At 35.9% G+C, this 21,384-nt stretch overlaps 1 protein-coding gene across 7 annotated transcripts in view; it reads right to left on the bottom strand.

Annotated features, from left to right (window-relative positions):
* The window catches only part of EPS15 (epidermal growth factor receptor pathway substrate 15), a 139,915-nt gene that overhangs the window by 64,072 nt on the left and 54,459 nt on the right, over positions 1 to 21,384 (bottom strand). For 5 of the 7 annotated variants that reach the window (XM_055585934.1, XM_055585938.1, XM_055585937.1 and 2 more), the window contains exons 9-12: positions 19,440 to 19,640; positions 18,449 to 18,594; positions 16,628 to 16,784; positions 12,416 to 12,501 (exon numbers count right to left, since the gene is read on the bottom strand). In XM_055585934.1, coding sequence (XP_055441909.1) covers positions 12,416 to 12,501; positions 16,628 to 16,784; positions 18,449 to 18,594; positions 19,440 to 19,640 — 590 coding nt within the window. The remainder of the gene's footprint in view (positions 1 to 12,415; positions 12,502 to 16,627; positions 16,785 to 18,448; positions 18,595 to 19,439; positions 19,641 to 21,384) is intronic. The other 2 variants (XM_055585936.1, XM_055585935.1) reach the window with 1 other exon arrangement.

The following is a 21,384-nucleotide window of genomic DNA, read 5'->3' as shown; positions in this document are numbered from 1 at the left end:
GCAAGGAGATCCAACCAGTCCATCCTAAAGGAAATCAGTCCTGAATGTTCACTGGAAAGACTGATGCTGAAACTCCAATACTTTGGCCACCTGATGCAAAGAACTGAATCGGTGGAAAAGACCCTGATGCTGGGAAAGACTGAAGGCAGGAGAAGGGGACAAGAGAGGATGAGTTGGTTGGATGGCATCACCAACTCAATGGACATGAGTTTGAGCAAGCTTCAGGAGTTGGTGATGAACAGGGAAGCCTGGCGTGCTGCAGCCCATGGGGTCACAAAGAGTCAGACACGACTGAGTAACTGAACAGAACTAAATCAAGCATCCAGAGTGATGGTAGTTAGAACTTAAATATGTTGGTAGAGGCTGACTCCTAAATCCTTCAGGATCTGAAATTTCTTGGTAGACATTTTTGTTTCCCCAAAACAAACTGAAACACATTCTATAAAATGTACTGCTCTTAAAAGATGTAAGTGCCTCTTAATAAGCTATCAGTTTCACAAAATAATGCAAGCAAATAAAATGCCATTTCTATAGGAAACAACAGATTCAGAGCAGAGATGTCCAAGAGAAATAGAAGCCACAAGTGCAATTTTAAATTATCTAATAGCTATATATTAAAAAGTAAAAAGAAACAAGTGAAATTTAATGTTTTATTTAATCCAAGATACAAAAAAATTCACATTCTTCTTTTGAAATCCAGTGTATTTTATACTAATAGCACATCTTAATTTGGATTAGCTATATTTCAAGGGCTCAATAGCCACATGTAGCTCGTGGCTGCTGTATTAACACAGACTCAGACTTGAGCAAGAAGGGTTTCAAAAAAGAGTTTCCCTAAGCAGAGGTTTTAAATGATGAGCCATGTACTTCATGTGAATACAAATTAAGGTGCCTCTCATTACCAAACAAACAAACGCTACAACTTAGAGCTTCAATGACTCAATCACTAATGACTGTTGAGGTAGTCACAACTGAGACCTTCTAGTGTCAGTACCACAGGGCCAGAAACAGATCAGATAGGATTTTATAAGCAAAAGAATTCCAGATTCAATAGTATAAGCAATGCTCTCTCCGGAGCTATGTTTTCTCACAGTATTTAAACTGAACTAAACCAAAAACATAATGTTTTTTTTTTTAAATTCAAGCCACATGCTAATAGTGCCCAAAATACTTTTTAAAAATCAGCTCTATGTATGACTGAGGTAGAGATCTATATATTTAGGGACACAGATTCTGGCTGCCCAGCCACACATTTGTCTCCAACTAGGGAAGCAACTGCTCACTCCATCACTCCAACCAACGTCTGCTTAGCACCTTTCAGTGAATGTTGTGCTCTAAGCACCAAGCTAGGTTTTGGGTATGATGATGACAATGATTACTAACAAGCATCGAGAATTTACCATGTTCCAGGAACTGTACTAGGCATTTTACATGGTATTATTCACATTTTCATTTTACAGATGAAGAGACTGAGGCACAGATAGGTAAGTAATTCGTCTAAGTCATGTCAGGAATCAAACCAAGCAATCTGGTTAGAACACCCATGTTCTGAAATATATACTATATTGACTAATTAGAAATTATAAGAGACAGTTATAGAAATTATAAGTTATAAGTTATAGAAATTATAAGAGACAGCTCAAGACTACTGGGGAAAGACATATAATTTGGTATCGTAAGTGTTCTGAGAGAAGGATATTAAGTGTTCTCTGACCTAAAGTGGATATCAAGAAAAACTTCTTAGAAAAGTTGTACATTCCTCATCTGAAAAATCAGGATAAGACTGCTCACCCTTCAGTGATGTTGCAAGAATTAAATAGGAGAACTTGTATAAAGCAGGCATAGCACAATGCCTAATAACTACTATTGTAATCATCTATCCTGTTTACTGGCCCAAGATCAGGATAACAAACTGGCCTGACAGGATGTAGCTTTTACTTCCTGATGTTCTTGCTAAAAAGACAGAGACAGGAAGGAAGTAGAAGCTGGGAGAAGACAAATAAATATTAACTCCCGCCTCAGCATAATCTACCACCACCACACTAAGTGACTGAAACAATTTCTTGGTGTGTTTCACCTTTCACTGCCAAGAACTTCTATATTTAAATCACTTTACTTTCAGAGCAAGGGTTTGTTAAAAATTGGTTCATGGATAGTTTTAAGGGTCTAGGAACTCCTGAAACAAATGCAAGACGGTGTACATGCATAAATATGTTCTTTTTTTTCCTGGAGGTAGAGTGTAATAGCCTTTTTCAGATTCTCAAAGGAAATCCCTGACACAACAGATTGGCAAATAGGAAAAAAAACAGTCTATCAACTTAATGTTCCTGTGAGAATTAAAACCCCTTTTGTCTATAAAATCTTCTATAGTCTTCAAAATAAACTAATATTCAGAAGATCCTTTGCTTTATTTCATCTTTAAGGATAGTTTCTAGTCTGCCATAAGCTTTTCAGGAATTAAGTCTGGGAATTACTTTAATATTTATAATATTCTTTGATTTATTCAACCTGTACTGAAATTTTGCGGTGTCAGGCACTGTGTGCATTAATTTCTAGACATAACCAAATTAATAAGACACAGACCCTACCCTGAAGCAGTTCAAATTAAAAAAAAAAGATACATTAAAAAAAAGATCACATTAAAATGTGGTGAGTACTATCCTTAAAAGAATAAAGACTCTCTAAGTAGACAGGAAAGAACTAGCAGTCAAGGTTTCAGGAAGGGTTTGACAAAGGAGATGATATTTAAGCTGGGCCTTAAAGCAGGAATAAGGTTTACAAGGTAAAGGTGTGCTTAGACAAAGGGAAACAGTAGGATCACAGACACAGAAGAATAAAATCTGGTGGCATGCTGAACTGAGAGGTAATAAGCCCACCCACCATATGGCTGGAGAAGAGGAATGAAACTAAAATGGCAGATTAAAGCATTAAGCTGACCACTGAGAGAGGGGCCAAGAGCAAACACACAGTATCTGTTCTAGGAGGTTTACTGTGGAAGTAGTGAAGACAAAAGAATGGTCAGGATGTCAAAAGAACACCACAAAGGAAGAGACTTTATGCCATACTCAGAAAAGTGAGATGGATCATGCTGGGGATGTGGAGTCACTAAGGGATCCCAATTGTATTTTCTATATAAGTTGGAAGAAGGATAGTCTCAATGAATGAAGGAGAGACTCAAAGCATACAGTTTATTAGGAGGTTATAGCAGTGATCCAGATAAGAGGTAAAGGCTAATTCTAAGACAGAAAAAGCAGAAAGGACAGGACTGATTTTAATAATACTGAACAAATTATTTTCTCTATATACTTATCATATAAGCTATGTCTCTCTCTACATATATATGTATATGGTATCTATTTTATATATTTTATCTATTTTACATATATATATATATGTACACACACACACACACACACACACATATATGGGCTTCCTTGGTGGCTCAGATGGTAGAGTCTGCCTGCAATGTAAGAAACACAGGTTTGATCCCTGGGTCAGGAAGATTCCCTGGAAAAGGGAATGGCAATCCACTCTAGTATTCTCATCTGGAAATCTTATGGGTGGAGGAACCTGACAGGCTACAATCCATGGGGTTACAAACTCAAACATGACTGAACAACTAATACACACACACACACACACACACACACACACACACACACATATATATATGGGGTCTATTTTATATATATACATGGTATCTATTACATACCCGGTGGCTCAGCAGTAAAGTGCTGGAAATGGGGGTTCGATCCCTAGGTTGGGAAGATCCCCTGGAGAAGTAAACAGCAACCCATTCCAGTACTCTTTGTCTGGAAATCTCAAGGTTAGAGGAGGCTGGAAGGCTACAGTCCATGGGGTTGCAAAGAGTTGAACACAACTAAGCATCCACTTCCAGCTCAAACAGTCATATAAGCTAAGCAAGATTAACAGTGAACAAGCAAACAGTCCCTACGATTAAGAAGCACATACTCTAGTTGAAGAAGGAATTCATAGGGCCTGAACTCCATCTTAGGCCTGTTCATGCTGATCATGCTTGGCCACCTTTCCAATGGACTCTGAACTCTGTGTTTAGCGCCTGTGAAAACAACAACAGAAGGATAAGACCCCGCCCCCGCCCACCCAGACAGGGGAACCTTGAAGATCGTATCTAGGTTACTCATCGCCTAAGAGAAAACATACACTAATCACCCCTTCCTCCAGACAGGCCATAAATTTTTCTGTATCTATAACCTCGGGCTTACTGATTATTGGCTAATTGTTTGACTGTTTGAGCACATGAGCACATAGCACGTGAATGATGGGGTTATTGGGACTGTATTTTCCTTGGTTTATGTAAGTCTCAAGGAATTTGGAGTGGTGGGTTCAGACACACACACATGGGGTATAAAAGATTTTCACAAATGCTGGTTGGGGTCCTTGGCTAGGAGGAGACCCTGCCTTGGGCCTGCCGGTGTAATAAACCGCACTCCACTATCTGCATTGTCCTTCTGAGTGAGTTTGTTTCCCAGAACACGTGGCTACAACATAGTGAGGTATCCAAATAAAACAGACAATTATAATGAAGCATGGTAAATGCTATGACAAGTATAAATTTAAAAATTATGTAAGATAAGCTCTTAAATAAGATTTGGTAGGTATAAGGGATGAGAGGTAAAGTAGTCAAGAGATGACTTTCCCTTCCAGTGGAAATGTTATCTAAGGTAAGATCTGAAGGATGAGGAAGAGTTGATCAGGCAAAACACAAGAGAAAGTAGGAAAGGTTTCAAGAAACATTTCAAAAATAAAAGAAGAAAAGTGAGAAGATATATCTCAGGTTTCTAGCTTGAGTTACAGGAAGTGGTGATGTCACTGAGAAAGAGAAATAAAAGAGACTAGGATAGTGGTCAGGGCAAGATTATGAAGTCACGTCCTACTGAACACTCAGATGAAAATACTAGCTGGTAATGAAAAACACAGGTGTTCAGTTCAGGTGAGAGATCCAGTTATTAGATTACTGTAACAACTGCTTTCCCGTAAGTTAAAAATATTATACTAATTTAAGCTGATTGATAAGATTAAATTCCAATACAGCAAATGCTGAAGGAATTGTATAAAAAATTTAAAGAAACAGCTGACAAAAAGTCATCCTGCTTCAAGCTATCTATGTCCTATATTTTCAACTAGAAACAATTTGGTGAACTAGAGAAGAAAACAACATCTCATTTTCTGACTGATATCAAAGAACATTCTTTACCTAACCAACTCTTGAGGTTATATATATTAATGGTTTTTTACATCTCCATTGATTTTCAATGCTCAAAATAAAGTATTATTCTAAGAAACATCTTTCTTTCTTCATTATGCTTTTCTGTATTTTCCAAATTTTAATGACTATGTATCATAATCACCACTGAGGGGAAAAAAATCTTTTAAAGCACCATATTCATTACACACTCATTACAATTTCATATTATGTATGGTGTTTATTTGCAGATTTGGTCCCTGGACTAAAATTAAGTATCTTCATCTGAAAACCAAATAAATAAGAAGGAGCGAATCTTTTGTCACATAACAATTTAGTAAAAGCCATAATAAAATATGTTTAAATCCTTTTTTTCTGTTTAGTAGTTATACACATCACAGTCTGACATATTAATAAAAGATTTCATTCAAAGGCTATAGAAAAAATTGTTACTCACAACAACAAAAGCCAAGCTTTATAATGTAGTATCTCAAAGGCTTGGTGGAAGTGACCTAATACCATTTACCAAACTGAATTTTAACAACCATAATTTTAGCATGGGTAAATAACTCTTATTATGACACTACTGAAGTTGACAGATGATGGGACTTTGCCTACACTGTAGTTCTCACCTAAAGTAAAAGCCTAGGGAAAATATTTTCACAAGTGTCAAATCAAGTATAAATGTATTTCAGATTTATAAAATGTGACTATAATTTAAAACTTAATATGGTTTTGAGGCTCTATGATTTTCTTAATAAGACAATCATAAAATGTTACATATGTCGTTATTTGTTATTAGCTTGTAATTCACCCATACAAGACTGACAGTACAACTTAACATTATGGTAACCAGAAGTAGTGAAAGCTCAGTTTATCAAAATGTAATTAATATTATGAATGTTTGTACTAGCAAGAACATTTAATGTACAATGCTTTACCTCCTATTAAAACTCACTACAAAGACATTCCATATGTAAAAATAACTACTGTTGAAATCCAGCAAGCCCTAGAATATTGGGGTATGTGTCTATTTTCACAGGCTTGAGAGGCCTAAATGACAAGTATTTTCAAATCTAGCTACTATTCAATGCACATTTCTCATAACACAAGCAAAAATGCTAATGGGCCATTTATAGATCATATGAAAATGCAGTCTATACACCATTAAGAGACTAATCCAATGTTTATTTTTTTCAAACCAAAGTAAAAATGTTCTAAATCTTAATGAAAAGCTGTACCATATAAGAGAAAAAATGTAGAACTAGAACTATACAACCAGGTTTGGGTGCCAGCCAGCACTGTTGCTGACCTGATGTATGACTGATTTTTTTTTCCCGAAGAGTAAGAAAGAAATTGGATTATGTAATCTCCAAGGGTTGTTTTTATTTGTGTTTTACTTTCTAGGATTCCAACATAGAAGCTTTAATGTAATAGGCAAAGACTCACTTTTTTGAGCTGGAAATGAGAATCTGGTAGAATTCAGTAGAAGGCAGATATGTCAAAACTAAACACTCACATTTAAAAAAGGTGCCCAAGGGAGACAAGATGGCAGAGGAGTAGGTGGAAGTAGAGTATATCTCTCTCCATGGATGCATCAGGAATACATCTTCAGGTGCAGATCTTGTAGAGCAATCAGCTGAGAGCTAGCAGGAGTCCCTGACCATCGGAAAAGAATACACAGATCCACGCAAAACTTGGTAGAATGAAGGAAGGAAGGGAAACAGAGGAAGATAGTGAACAGAACCAATCTGCACCTGGGGGATTGGGGAGCTGAACCAGGGTTGAGATCCCCACATCAGAGCAACTGGTTGGGACAGAAGGGAAGCATTTGAGGCTGTTGGAGAGGGAAGGTGATCTGTAACAGTCTCAATGGAGTGAGAATGACACAGACAAATCCGTGCCATGGCCCTACATACCCCGGATGGGGATGCAAGTCCACCAGAATGCATGGTGACTGGCAGATGGAGAATAGAGACTGGTGAGCAGTTCCAGGACAAGCACTGCTGTTGACCACAGGGAGATGGTCCAAGGAGATGAGAAGGAGGAGAACATGGCAGGGAATGTCTTTGGAAGAAAGCCAGGAAGCCATGGAGGCAGGGTGCTACTGCTGAGTCACAGAGAAGGGATGAAGCCCATCACTGTAGCCTCTCTCTCTCCACATGCAAACACCGGCAGCTGACCAATAGATAAAGACCCCTGAGCCGGTGGTCCTAAGGGTGCCAGACACACTGAGCAATAGAGAAGGACCAGCCGGAGAGGCCTTTAAACACCAGCTGCCAGAGGTTAGAAAAGGATTCTAAAAGCACTGTATTTTCCATGCCTGTGGCAATGGACTTCACTGCACACCTGGCATCACTACAGTCCCTGCAATCCAAGCAGCCATGCCACCTCCACATTCGGTCCTCACTGGGGCAGAGCAGCCAGATGCTAGGAAAAAACCCTAACAGTGCTGTATCTCTTGAGCCTGTGGTTACTGGTGTCCATGAGCTTCCAGGGTTCCTGTGAATCAAACAACCATGACATCTCCATGCCCAGTCCTCACCGGTGCAGACCTGAGTCCTCCAGGGCAGCCTCAGGAGCAAATTCCCATGGATGACCCACATGCAGAGGTAAGGATAAAAACACAATTGAGCTCCAGGGGCAGAATGGCTAAGGAAGAGGATCAAAAACCTTTCCACCAGCTATATAAGCTGCAGACTAAGTCCACACGATCAACTGCATAGACTCTGTGTCTATGGTATATATAAAAGGACAATGAGTGTTCCCACAAAAGAAAACGCCTAAGAAAAAAAAAAAAAGCCTAGCTCTAGCAGCTATGGACACTGGAGGCAAGAACACACAGGAGCAGGGCCAGATTAGAGTCTGAGCTGTCCCCAAAACAGGTCAAAGTGATCTTGAGAAAGAAAGAGGAGCTGGTGGAATAGACCTTCCTGACTTCAGACTATACTGCAAAGCTACAGTCATCAAGACAGTATGGTACTGGCACAAAAACAGAAATATAGACCAATGGAACCAGATAGAAAGCCCAGAAATAAACCCATGTGTCTATGGGCACCTTATTTTTGACAAAGGAGGCAAGAACATACAATGGAGAACATAAGTCTCTTCAGTAAGTGGTGCTAAGAAAACTGGCAGCTACGTGTAAAAGAATGAAATTAGAATACTTCCTAACACCATACACAAAGATAAACTCAAAATGGATAAAAAACCTAAATTTAAGACCAAAAACTATAAAACTTAGAGGAAAACATAGGCAAAAGATTCTATGACATAAATCATAGCAAGATCCTCTGTGACCCACCTCCTAGAGTAATGTAAATAAAAACAAATATAAACAAGTGGGACCTAATTAAACTTAAAAGCTTCTGCACAACAAAGAAAACCATGAACAAGATGAAAAGACAAGTCTCAGAATGGGAGAACTGCAAATGAAGCAACTGACAAAGGATTACTCTGCAAAATATACAAGCAGCTCGTGAAGCTCAATATAGGAAAATCAAACTACCCAATCAAAAAATGGGAGGAAGATCTAAACAGACATTTCTCCAAAGAAGACATACAGATGGCTAATAGACACTTGAAAAGATATTCAAAATTGTTTATTAGAGAAATGCAAATCAAAACTACAATGAGGTATCACCTCACACTGGTTAGAATTGCCATCATCAAAATATCTGCAAAAAATAAATGCTAGAGAGGATGTGGAAAATAGGGAACCCTCTTGCACAGTGGTGGAAATATAAACTGCTACAGGCACTATGGAGAACAGCATGGAGATTTCTCAAAAAACTAGGAATAAAACTATCATATGACCCAGCAACCCCACTACTGGGCATATACTCTGAGAAAACCACAATTCAAAAAGACACATATACCCCAATGTTCACTGCAGTACTATTTACAATAGCTAAGACATGGAAGCAACCTAGTTGTCCATTGACAGAGGAATGGATAAAGAAGTTGTGGTACATAGATATATAATGGAATATTAGCCATAAAAAGGAATATTTTAAAGTCAGTTCTAGTGAGGTGAATGAACCTAGAGCCTGTTATACAAAGTGAAGTTAAGTCAGAAAAAGGAAAACAAATATCATATATTATTGCATATATCTGGAATCTAGAAAGAGTACTGATGAACCTATTTGCAGAGCAACAACAGAGACGCAAACACAGAGAACAGACTTGTGGGCACAGTGGGGGAAGAAGAGGGTGGGACAAATTGAGAGAGTAGCATTGAAACATATACATTACCAAATGTAAAACAGACAGCCAGTGGGAATTTGCTCTATGACACAGGGAGCTCCTCCCAGTGCTCTGTGACAACCTAGAGGCGTGGGATGGGGTTGAAGGTGGGAGGGAGGTCCAGAGGGAGGCAACATATATATATCTATGGCTGATTCATGTTGACATATGGAAGAAACCAACACAACATTGTAAAGCAATTATTCTTCATTTAAAAATTTAAAAAAAAATTTTTTTTTAAGGTAAAACTGAACGGAAAAATACTGTTTTTATTTAGTATTATGCTGAGTATTTGCTATGCATTTGAAAAACCAATGCTTTTAAAATATAATTATTTTCATCAATTAAAACAATTATTTATCAAATAGAGAACATTTTTTTAAGAAGGTACCCAGACTAAGTTTATAAAATGTCAAGACATTCTGTTCAAAGAGGTAGATGATACTAAGGGCAAACACTGACATTACTGTGGATTTGAAGCTATACTGCCTTCTATAGACATTCACTCCCAGAATTCATCCCTCCTTCCAGCAGAATTTTCATGTGGGGATATGTCCTCCTCCATTTGGTCTCAGTGGCAAACTACCCCCACCCCTTCAGGAGACAGTTCATGACACATGAGCAAACAGTGCGTCCCTGGCCACCGACTGTTTCAGTATAACCCTACACCAGTCCAATCAGATTGACTCTTAGGGCTTTTGCAGGAACTGCCAGAAGACAGTAACTTCACTAGATTTGAAATAATAGGTACATGAAACTCAGATGTGCAATAACCCCCCGACAACATAATAGTAAAGTCTACCTGAGGATGGAACCACCTAATGGAAGTGGAAACAGGAAATGGAGAGAGCAAGAGAACTGATTATATCATTTTAGCCCCAGTGCAAAGCTATGCTTTAAGCTATCCCTACCTCTAAGAGCCCTCAGTGAATAAATTCACTCTCACTTATTCAGCCTGGGTTGAATTCTTTTTTACAACTGAAAAAAATCATAACTTTCTCTACAATAATTTCAATGTAGTCTCATGGATGAGGAAAAATCTTTCCCAAGTTCTTTCCATATAGCCCAGCTGCATCATTTAATTCCCTTATGTCTCAATATCATCAACAAAATAAAAGTATCAGCCATTATCTGCTTTAAAGTGTTGTGAAGGTTAAAAAAAAAAGTTTGTGTAAGTAAAATGATATTTAAATCCAATGCCCTATAGATGGAAAAGAGGTCTCACTTTTTTAAAAATTATAATTTTATTTATTTTTTATTTTGGGCTATGATGGACCTTTTGTTCTTGCGTGGGCTTTTCTTTAGTTGAGGCAAGCAGAAGCCAGTCTCTAGTTGCAGTGCATGGGCTTCTCATTGAGGTGGCATCTCTTGCTGTTGAGCACAAGCTCTAGGGGAAGGGGGCTTCAGTAGTTGTGGCCCATGGGCTCAGTAGTTGTAGCTCCCAGGCTGTAAAGCACAGGCTCTAAAGTTGTGGCACATGGGTTTTGTTGCTCTGCAGCATGTGGGGTCTTTTCAGATCAGGGATTCAACCCATGTTTCCTGCATTAGCAGGCAGATTCTTTACCAATGAGCCACCAGGGAAGCCCTCACTTTTTAAAAAGAAATTTTAGGAAGTCATTTTTACAATATGCATTACTATAAAAGTTTCTAGGGACAAGGAGATTAACCAAGAGTACCTGCTATATTTAGATTCAAATCTACTTGCATTCAAGTCCATTTCTACACAGTACATGTGGATAAGAAAGAAAATTCAACCCCAAATCAAGTAGTCTTGAGATCAGGTATTAATTCTACCACTTATAGGTTTGTATGACTTTTGGTAAAATAACCTCTCTAAGCATCTTAACTCTGTGCCTGTAAAAAAGAACAGTAATATCTATCTCAAGTTACAAAGTTTTTGTGAGGACCAAATAAGACAACAGTTACAAAAGCTCTTGGTATGGTGTCTGCATATAAAATTCCTTCAATAAAATGTATTAAATAATGTTTTCCTAATGTGTTATTCCATCCTAAAGGAGATCAGTCCTGAGTGTTCTTTGGAAGAACTGATGCTAAAGCTGAAACTCCAATACTTTGGCCACCTCATGCAAAGAGTTGACTCATTGGGAAAGATTCTGATGCTGGGAGGGATTGGGGGCAGGAGGAGAAGGGGACGACAGAGGATGAGATGGCTGGATGGCATCACCGACTCGATGGACATGAGTTTGGGTGAACCCGGGAGTTGGTGATGGACAGAGAGGCCTAGCGTGCTGCAATTCATGGGGTCACAAAGAGTCGGACACAACTGAGCAATTGAACTGAACTGAACTGAGTGTGTTGTTCAAATGCCTAAAGTTGGAGGAAAAATTATTTCAAGGGAAAGGGAGGGACAAAGTTAGGAGTTTGGGATTAACATATACACACTACTATAAATAAAATAGAAAATCAACAAGGACCTATTGTATAGCATAGGAAACTATACTCAATATTTTGTAATAACTTATAAGGGAAAAAAATTTGAAAAAGAACAAGTGTATGTATGTGTATATACCTATATATATATATATATATATGTGTGTGTGTGTATATAAAAGGAATATATATGTATAAAAGGATCATTTTGCTATATACCTGAAACTAACACAACATTGTAAATCATACTTCCAAAAAAAAATTTAAATACATTTTTAAGATATACTTATTCCACTGTCCATAATCAAATAGTACCTTATAGTTAATGGAAGGCCATTATTTATTTGGAAGTGACTTTTTCTTTATTCAGTGCTACACAAGAAAATAGTACATCCTGCAATTAAAGGTTGCCTTAGATTTAATAAGGTACACTGATTCCCATTTTAAAAACTATAGTACTTATCCAAATAAACTAGTATTTACCAAGATTTACATTAGAAACAGAAAAGAATGTGTGTGTATTTATATAGTCAGGTATAATTTTACTTTACATACCTCTGTAGGTCAACTATTTCATTGTTAAGGGTATCTAGCTCCTTAATAGCAGAGAAATCTGCAACAGGACTTGATCCTATGATGTTCTAAAAACAAAGAGTTCACAATTACAACATTATTACTATAAAATTGCATGTGGAAAAGCATTAAAAATGTTTAAAAGTACTATACAGATACATGTTTTACGGTATTACTAACACTTTTAATTCACTTAAGAAAACTATCGTATCTAGTGTAATTTCACACACATAAGACATATTCCCTTAAACTCTTTAAAAGCTATTGTTCTATAATATATACCACCACTTGAGATCTCATTGTCTTCATCACTTATCTTAGCCTGTCTAGAACACTGCAATAAAGAAGATAACAGATTTATAAACTAATTCCTCCACTGAAGCATAAATTTCTTGGGGAGATGAATGATGATTTATTTGTATTTGTATCAAATAAATGATGGTTGATTTTATTTAATTAACCAAATATTTACTTTCCTTAAATACTTTCAGTGTCTCCTCTATTTAAACTAAAGCTAACCACCCAGCATATTCCACAGTAAATGTTAATATCACCATACATGAAACTATCTTCATATGATATAATTTACATAAGATTTTCTTTTGATAATGAAGATATCAGAATTAGTCTCTGAATGGTATTTTTATTTAGAAAACCCAGCTGATTTATTCTGGGTCCTGCTATTTTATTAGCTGCATGATTTCACTGTAAAACAGGGAAATAATCTCTCGCCTGCCCACTTCAAAAATTAAATATTGCATATGAAACTATTCTACAAAGTTTATGATATTTTATAAATGTAAGCTATTATAATTAACTTCAGAAAATGCTCTTCAAAGATAGAAAGCCTCGCAATGACTTGCTTCCACTCTGGCTCAATTTCCTTTGTGAACCATTTTTGTCCCCTTACATAACCGGATGAAGTCAGGGCAAAAAGATAATTGTTCCTTCAAACACTTGACCTATACCCTATGCTACAAGCAGATTGACAAATAACGGGATGATCACCATTAGGAAATGTTAAAACTGAGATTTAAACATGTAAAACTAAGATATATTGAGGACCTTATTAGCAGAACACAAAACTTACTATTATGCTGCTATGAACTTAATGTATGTCACCAACTTGCACAACAGAAGAAGAAATCTGGAAGTTCACAATATCCTATCTGCTCATAATTATAAAGGTTTACAAATAACTTAAGCACTAATCTGAAAACTGTAGCGCTGTAGGTAAGGCAGGTATTATTATAAATCTCATTTTAGAATTAAGGAAACATACTAAAGGACTTGCTTAAAATTGAACCCAGCTAATAGGCAATATTGTCAAGAGACTTCTAATTAAATTCAAGTGCTATTTCACATTATGCCCCTTAGCACCTGCAAACTAAGACCATTTAAATAAAACTATTACCCTAAAAGCCAACCCGATAAAACAGATACATCCATAAAATGTGGCAAATAATCATTTCTATACATCTTTACACTACACTGCATAACAGTCTTCATGTGCTTTGTTTTGGTTATCAACACCAAAATTAGGATCAATTAGGATTCAATTAATGCTAGTCTCAATTTTATATTAATTACAGATCTGTACCAAATATATCTCTTACAGTGTTTTACTACATGTTTCACTAATACACAGACCCTTATCATTCCATATTAAATTAGAAATTTTAAAGTGAGTTTCTGAATGTGACAACTATTTACCAGGATTTTAACTTATGAACTAAGCCTGGCCAGACAATTTGAAAGGTGAACAAAATGAAAAATAAGCATTTAGTCTCACTTTCATCACCAAGAGTAATTTACATCACCTAAAAGCTGCCGAGAACTTTGCAATCAGAGGTGCAAGCAAACCAAGAAACTCATGACTCCCACACCTCTTCTTATCACTCTAACTCAAAAAAAGTGACTCACATTTGACAGTCTTTCACTATTAAAAATATCATCAAATAAGAGTGAGATAAATAAGTTTAACTTCAAGCAAGTTACAAAGTGATACCACAGATGACTCCAGAATGAAGATTACTTAGTTGGTACAGATTAGTGTGCTTGTGTGCGTCAATTACTGACACAAAAATTAAACTCCCATTCCAGAGCAATAAAATGACATTCAATCAGGAAGCATGGAAAGGTACAGCTAACAGTATATAAGGCATAAGAAGAAAAATGTACTTTTTTATGTTCCCTTGTCACAGAATACTTTCTCTCACCCTGTTTTGTGCATTACAGAAAAGTTCCATTTTGGTGATTCTAAGTGGATCAGAGAGCCTAAGGAAGGCAAGTTAAAATGCACACAAGGACCAAGTGACAGACATGTGACAAAAGCATGCTGTTTAGGTATTTTCTCTGCATCAACTTAACTGCATAAAAAAACCTCTAATTTCAAAATGTATCTTGTAAACCAAAACCTGTAATGCTAAAAAAGGCATAAAGTAAAGCTCTAACCTTGAGAGCGTAGAGTTAAGAAACTGACAGTACAAGAAAGGCGAAAAGCAGAGTGCTGCAGAATGGAAAAAATAGTCCAAACTAGAAAAAACACAGAAAGGAAAGCAACGTTCAAAAAAGGATTAGTCAAAGCTGCAAAAATGCAGTTCTAAAAAAATTAGATTATAAAGAGAAAATAGATTATTTGAACGACAAAACAAATGCAAATTTTAATTTTTAAGGTTAAAATTATTGGTTATAGGTAAGACAACAGTGAAAATCCCATTTTAATGAATACTGATATCTCACATAGAAGTACCTGTGCTCTAGTGAATGGACTTTACTAAATCTACAAAACTGAAAATTCTGTACAGCAGATGCAACTCAAAGTGTCTACTAATTAGAGCCTTTGATGAACAAACATAATTTGCTTCAGAAAGTTCTGCTGTATGTGTATTCTGTGTTGGTTGGAGATTCAGTGGGTATAAAATGAAGGGGGCAAGGGAAAAAAGCAGTCTATATAGGTGAAAGAAGATGAAACAACACAGCATTCCATAACTGAGGTACAGTTATAGCAGGGGGAATAAATGCAAGTTTGTAATCTTTATCTTTCCAGGTGGCATCACTTTTAGCCTTCTCTACAACTTAGGGAATCCATGTCCTACATCAAAATAAATCTCAAAAATTCACAAAATGCTCCTCTCCCCAAACACTGACAAAGCAGATTATCAAACAGTTACTTTTTTTGAAAATAAGAATAAAAACTCTTACACATAACTTCTATACTTAGTGGCTATAAATTTCCATTTAGTTGAGTTAGAGAAAATAATCCAATTTTGATTTATTCGATTTGTTAAAATGGGATTTTTTAACCTATGCAACAAAATTAATGCAAAACCAAAATAGTCTACTGACATTTTAAAGAGAACTCTCCTCATATCAAATATGAAACAACTCCTATATATATAACTTCAAAGAATCACCACAGTCATGGTTACTTTGTAGGTCACAAGAAATTTAAAGATACGAAGTTCATAGTTTTAAGGCAAATAGCCACTAGAGTAGGCAGGCTCTTTTAAAGCTCTATTACAAGGCCAAGGTATTATAAACCACAATATTAGGAAGTGTTTCTAGATGAGAAAAGAAAAATTAAGATACAATATTACTAGAACATGTAGTTTTGAAAATCCCCACTACTGGCCAGAACCAAAAGTAGCTAAAACCTGTTTCTAACTGTTCATATATGAAATGTGGTTGTATGTTCAGGAATAGAGGTCATCCATATGGCAAAAGCCACATAGGTTTTTTCCTCAAAGTTTTTCTTTTCATGTAAAATCAACAACAAGTAATCATAATCTCTTAGGTGTTATTTTCAAATTTTTATTGCTTTCTCCAAGTGTGAATTATCAAATGAAACATAATAATTTAATTCTTATAGGTTTCATTTAAAATCCACACTCTATTAATAAAAATTAATTCACAAATCCACGAGGGGAAAAACAAGATCAAATTTTTCCAATTTTCAGACTGGAAAACATGGTTGCCATACATGTAATGAATGGTGGGGAAAATGAGCTATAGCCCAAGGATATCATACAAGGCAAAGAACATATTTATAGATACAAATTAAACTACAAACAGTATACTTCTCTGTTTCTAGCCAGATACATTTTCTCCACTATTCCATACAAATTGAGTTTGTCATCTGACACAGCATTTGTTTCTTTCTGTTAACTGCATTAAGGTTTTAAGTTGTCTTACCTTTTGTAAAGTGGCCCTATCTGATGGTGGGATCATCTCAGGACTAAGAATGTGAGGAGGATCAATGCCCTTTATTAACTTCTGATTGATTAAGTGAAAAGCCAAGGCAAATTGATCTTTTGAAAGCTTCCCACAGTTCTTTGTGTCACATAATGCCCTGTGCAAATAAACAAAATGAACAGTATATAAATGCCACAAGTAACATTCTAAAAATCCAGGGGAAAATTAATATGACTATGTAGCTTTAAAATAATCATTATTTGAGTTAAAAAAGAAAGTCACACCAACTCATAGCTAGCCCAAAACTCACTAACATGTTAGAAGAGAGATATTAGCTATTAATAAAATGGGGGGTCTATAATTTGGGTTTGCTCTGTGCTTTCTTATTGATTTCCAGAATCACTATAGAGTAAAAGTTGTGGTGGGCCAATATTCTCTGCTCCCATTTTAAACATTAAAAGATGTTAAATAAAGCCTAAAGTTTTGACAAATTTGGTTCGTTCATGGCATTAGAATGATTATAAAACAAGCAAAATACCCTGTGTCAGCTTGTTTCCTGCAACTTTTGAAGTAGGAGGATATAGGGATCCCCAAGTCAAAGAAAAACAACAGCTACAAATGGAGATCATGTGTGGAAAGAAAGCAGCAATCTGGAAACCTTTACAAAATCACTTGAAGAGAAACAGCAATGTTTTATTCTATTTGCTTTTTCCTTTTTCTTTCTATTTTTTTAAACTCAGCTTTATAAAGTTCTGATCTGAATGATTCACTGAAAACCAACGTGGCCTAACAAAAAGACTACAAACTATGGTGTCAAAGAAACCTTGAATTCCACTTTTCTACTTATTTCTTCTTGGGAAGTTGGCCATATTTTTTAACCTCTCCAAGCCTAAGTTTCTTTATCTACAAAGTGGAGATAACATCCATCTTGCAAAGTTACTGTGAGAATTAAAAGACAAACTACATAAGAAGTTTGGGCATAATGGGAAGCCCATGACAGCTGCCATATTCAGCATAGTGCCTAGCCTAGGCACTAGAAAGTGAAAGCTACCATTAGTTATATGTATTTAATCTTTTCCAGTCTTGAGTTCTTATTCTTTTTAAGGCAGATCTACTGTCCTTTGTTCTTTTCTATGTTCCTTTTTGCAACTATGTGGTACCATTTTTGATGTCTGCCCCTTGGAACCTCATGATGACTAACCTCAATATAATGAGACAGATTGGCAGCAGGCACACTATAAAGCATTTTTATTATATATTATCTCATTTAATGTGAAATTCACTAAAGATGCTAAAGTTTGTCACTTTTAAAGACCAAGTGTGTAGTTCCCATGTAAAGATGTAAGTATACATATATCCTACAGAATTATACAATAATGCTTTCAAGATTCTGCTTTTTAATACTGTTTAAATTTCAGAATTTTGGATTCTCCTTTAAAAACTGGTTTAATAGTTGATATAAACCAATGCTGGATTTTAACATTCTAATAACTGACACTGTCAACCTCATAAAATTATAGGTAACCTATCCTCAAGCTTTTGTCCACTACTCAGAAGAAAGCATCAAGAGGGAGGGGATATATGTATATTTATGGCTGATTTGCGCTGTCCTATGGCAGAAACCAATGCAACACTGTAAAGCAATTCTCTAATTAAAAAATAAATTTATTAATAAAAAAATCATCAGACAAAAGTTTCACTACAAAGTTCTAAAACAAAAACTGTCCTACTTACTAATGCCTAAAAATATTAATAAGAATGTACAAAAGTAGAGCTGATACAAAACCATTATTTGTTTTTTAAATCAGCTTAAAGTCTTACCAAATATGGGCTAGTAAGGCAGAAGGTAAGCCTGTCTTCAGGAAGATTTCACGGACTTCCAATCCTGACACAAATCCATCCATATCTTTATCAGTTTTCAAGAAGATTTCATCATATTTAGCTTTTTCTGCAGGGGATACAATCCACTACAGGAAAAAAATACATATATATATATTTCTGCCAAAATGAAACAAACTTTCAAGTGTCCCCTTTCAAGTCATGACAGTATCTGTCACAAATTCTCAGCAACTCTATCCCACCTACTATAGCAACAGTGTGTCACTTCCATCACCCCAACTGAAATGCTGTGATGAAGAGAAAATTACAGAAAAAAATATAGGTTAGCTACAGGGCCTATATTTACAGATGCCCATTTTATTTTGTTTTAATAAAGAGTAAATTCAAGCACAGTTAACTCTTGACTTGACCACATTAATATATGTAACTGGGAGAGTATGTATAAATAAGACTCAGATAATTCTAAATCTCCATTTTTTTACAGTTTCATTCTGCATTCTTAACTGTAGCCAAACAGTTAAGAATAGGGTGGCTGATTTGCATATTCTGTCATTATTTTCCTTCACTCAACCTAACAAGAAGCTGGCTACAGGAAAAAAAGGCCTTGGACAACACAAAACTGGATAATCTGACCCCAAAGAATCAAGAGTTAACTTGAGATTAAACAAACAAAACATCTAATAACTATGCCAGGGCAAGCATGCCAGATTAACACAGTGTATTTTCTATCTCCAACTTGAATTCCAGGTAGATCAAGGCAAAGCCAACAAAACATCCATATGACCTAAGTAAGGCCAAATACAGAAGAGGATTATCTGTCTTCTCTAGGACATCCCATTAGACAAGTTCAACCGGAGGGAGCCCTGAAGTTTGATCCTTTTGATTGTTCCTTCTATCTGCATCAAGCGATCAGTTGTTAAATGCCATGCACTTTGTTTTTTAAAAAAGTCCTTTAACAATGATAAATCTATACCTGTCTTAACGGTGCTTTGGTAGGTAAAATGCCTACTGGTGGGAAGGAGTGGTAAGATTCCTTGGCTGATGCTGAAGAGGGGATCAACCGCACAGGGCCTGATATACTGACCGTTTTCCTCTTAGAAGGTGGCACCAAGGCTGGAGGCAAGGACATTGGCACAGGTTCTTTCTCCAGTGCGCAGTATACCAAAAACATGGCCTTCAAAACAGATGAACCAGAGTCATATATATTAAAACCACTTAACAACATCTACCCACAAATTAATTTTTGTTCAACAAGAAGCATCTTCAAGCTGCCTCAAATTCTTTTATTAAGAAATTAAGATGGGAAGGAAAGAAAGAGGAAAAAAGGGAGAGATGAAAGGAAGGAGGGATAAAAGGAAATAAATTAAAACTAAGCATCTTTTAAGAAGATATCCTAAGCAGTAAAAACTCAGACACACACCCTTCAACTAAAAGTCTTGTAATGTCAAATGAAAACAACCCGGGGTAAAAAATATTTGCAAAGAAAGAACTAACTTCCCTAATATATAAAGAATTCCTACAAATTAACAGGAAAAAAAAAAAAACACACAAAATCCAGTAGGAAAATGGATTAACAGATAATTTCTAGAAAAGTAAATACCAGGCCCATCCTTTAACTTACAAAAATATGCTCACTTTCACTCACAAGGAAACAGAAAGTTAAAACTATATGAAAACACCCTTTCCCACCTATCAACATAAGTCCAAAGTTTCATAACACAATTTTGTTAACTACAGTGGGCAAACAGACACTCTGGTACATTGCTAGTCAAAGCTCACACTAGTACCACGCCTACTGCAAGGCATTCTGGCAACATCCACCAAATTACTGACTTCCCATTTGGCTCAGCAATCTGGTATCTGGGAATCTATCTTTATATATTCTCTACCTGTCTACATAGGAAAGGCTGTATGAAACAAGTTATTAATTAAAGAACTGTTTGTATCGGCACTTAAGTGCTCATCAACAGAAGACTGGTTTAAAAGACTGGTATATCCATACAATGAAATACTATCAAACAAACCTAAAAAAATAAAAATAAAAACCACCAAACCCATGGGAAATATTCTGTATCTTAACTGCAGTGGTACCTTCACAGAAATATACAATTGTCAAAACTCATCAAATTATATATTTAAATTGAATGCAATTCATTGTATGTAAAGTAGTCCTCAATAAAGCTGACCAGAAAAAAGAATCATGGAGCACTCTGTGTGAAAAGATATCCAAAATACAATGTTAACATGAAATTAAGTATAGTGTTGAACAGTGTGTATGTATAATAGTGTATGATCTTTGCAGTAACAGGATAATAGTTACTCAAATTTGTTTCAATTTGCATTAAGAAATTCTAGGAGTACAAACAAAGGCAGGATACATAAGAATATACAGAGTAGGTGTAAATGGAGTAGTTGAGGGCAAGGATGAGACTGATATTTTTTTCCACTGAATATCCTTTTATATTGAACTGATTTATGAACCATGAAACTATTTTACCTATTAAAAGTTATTTTTAATTATAAAATACAAAAAAAAAAAACCCCACAAACTTTCTATTTTCAAAAGCTTGAATTGCCAGAAACAAAACAATCTGGCTAGCACATACTTTCAACCAAATTCACAATATATGTGAATATATTAGCTTGGCACTGAGTTAAAAGAAGTGAATAACAGGCACATTAAAGGTCAGCATTCCTCTTGTACAGATGGGAGTCATTTCCTGGAAAAGTGGACACTTGAAGCAAAAAAGCTATGTCAGCCATCTGCTGCCAATAGACAACACATTTTTTTAAAGTTAAAAAAAGTATTGCTAAGTTCATGTTGCCTTGAAAACAGTTTTCCTGACAACTGAAGTCAAAATTTTTTCCACCAAATAAAACTGAAAAAGTGAACAGTATACTGTTATGATTATGTTTGA

Source organism: Bubalus kerabau, chromosome 6 (assembly GCF_029407905.1).
Source record: "Bubalus kerabau isolate K-KA32 ecotype Philippines breed swamp buffalo chromosome 6, PCC_UOA_SB_1v2, whole genome shotgun sequence".
In the NCBI taxonomy this organism is placed as follows: domain Eukaryota; kingdom Metazoa; phylum Chordata; class Mammalia; order Artiodactyla; family Bovidae; genus Bubalus; species Bubalus kerabau.
Note: the sequence above shows the minus strand (reverse complement) of the source record. Positions and strands in the feature narration are given on the sequence as shown.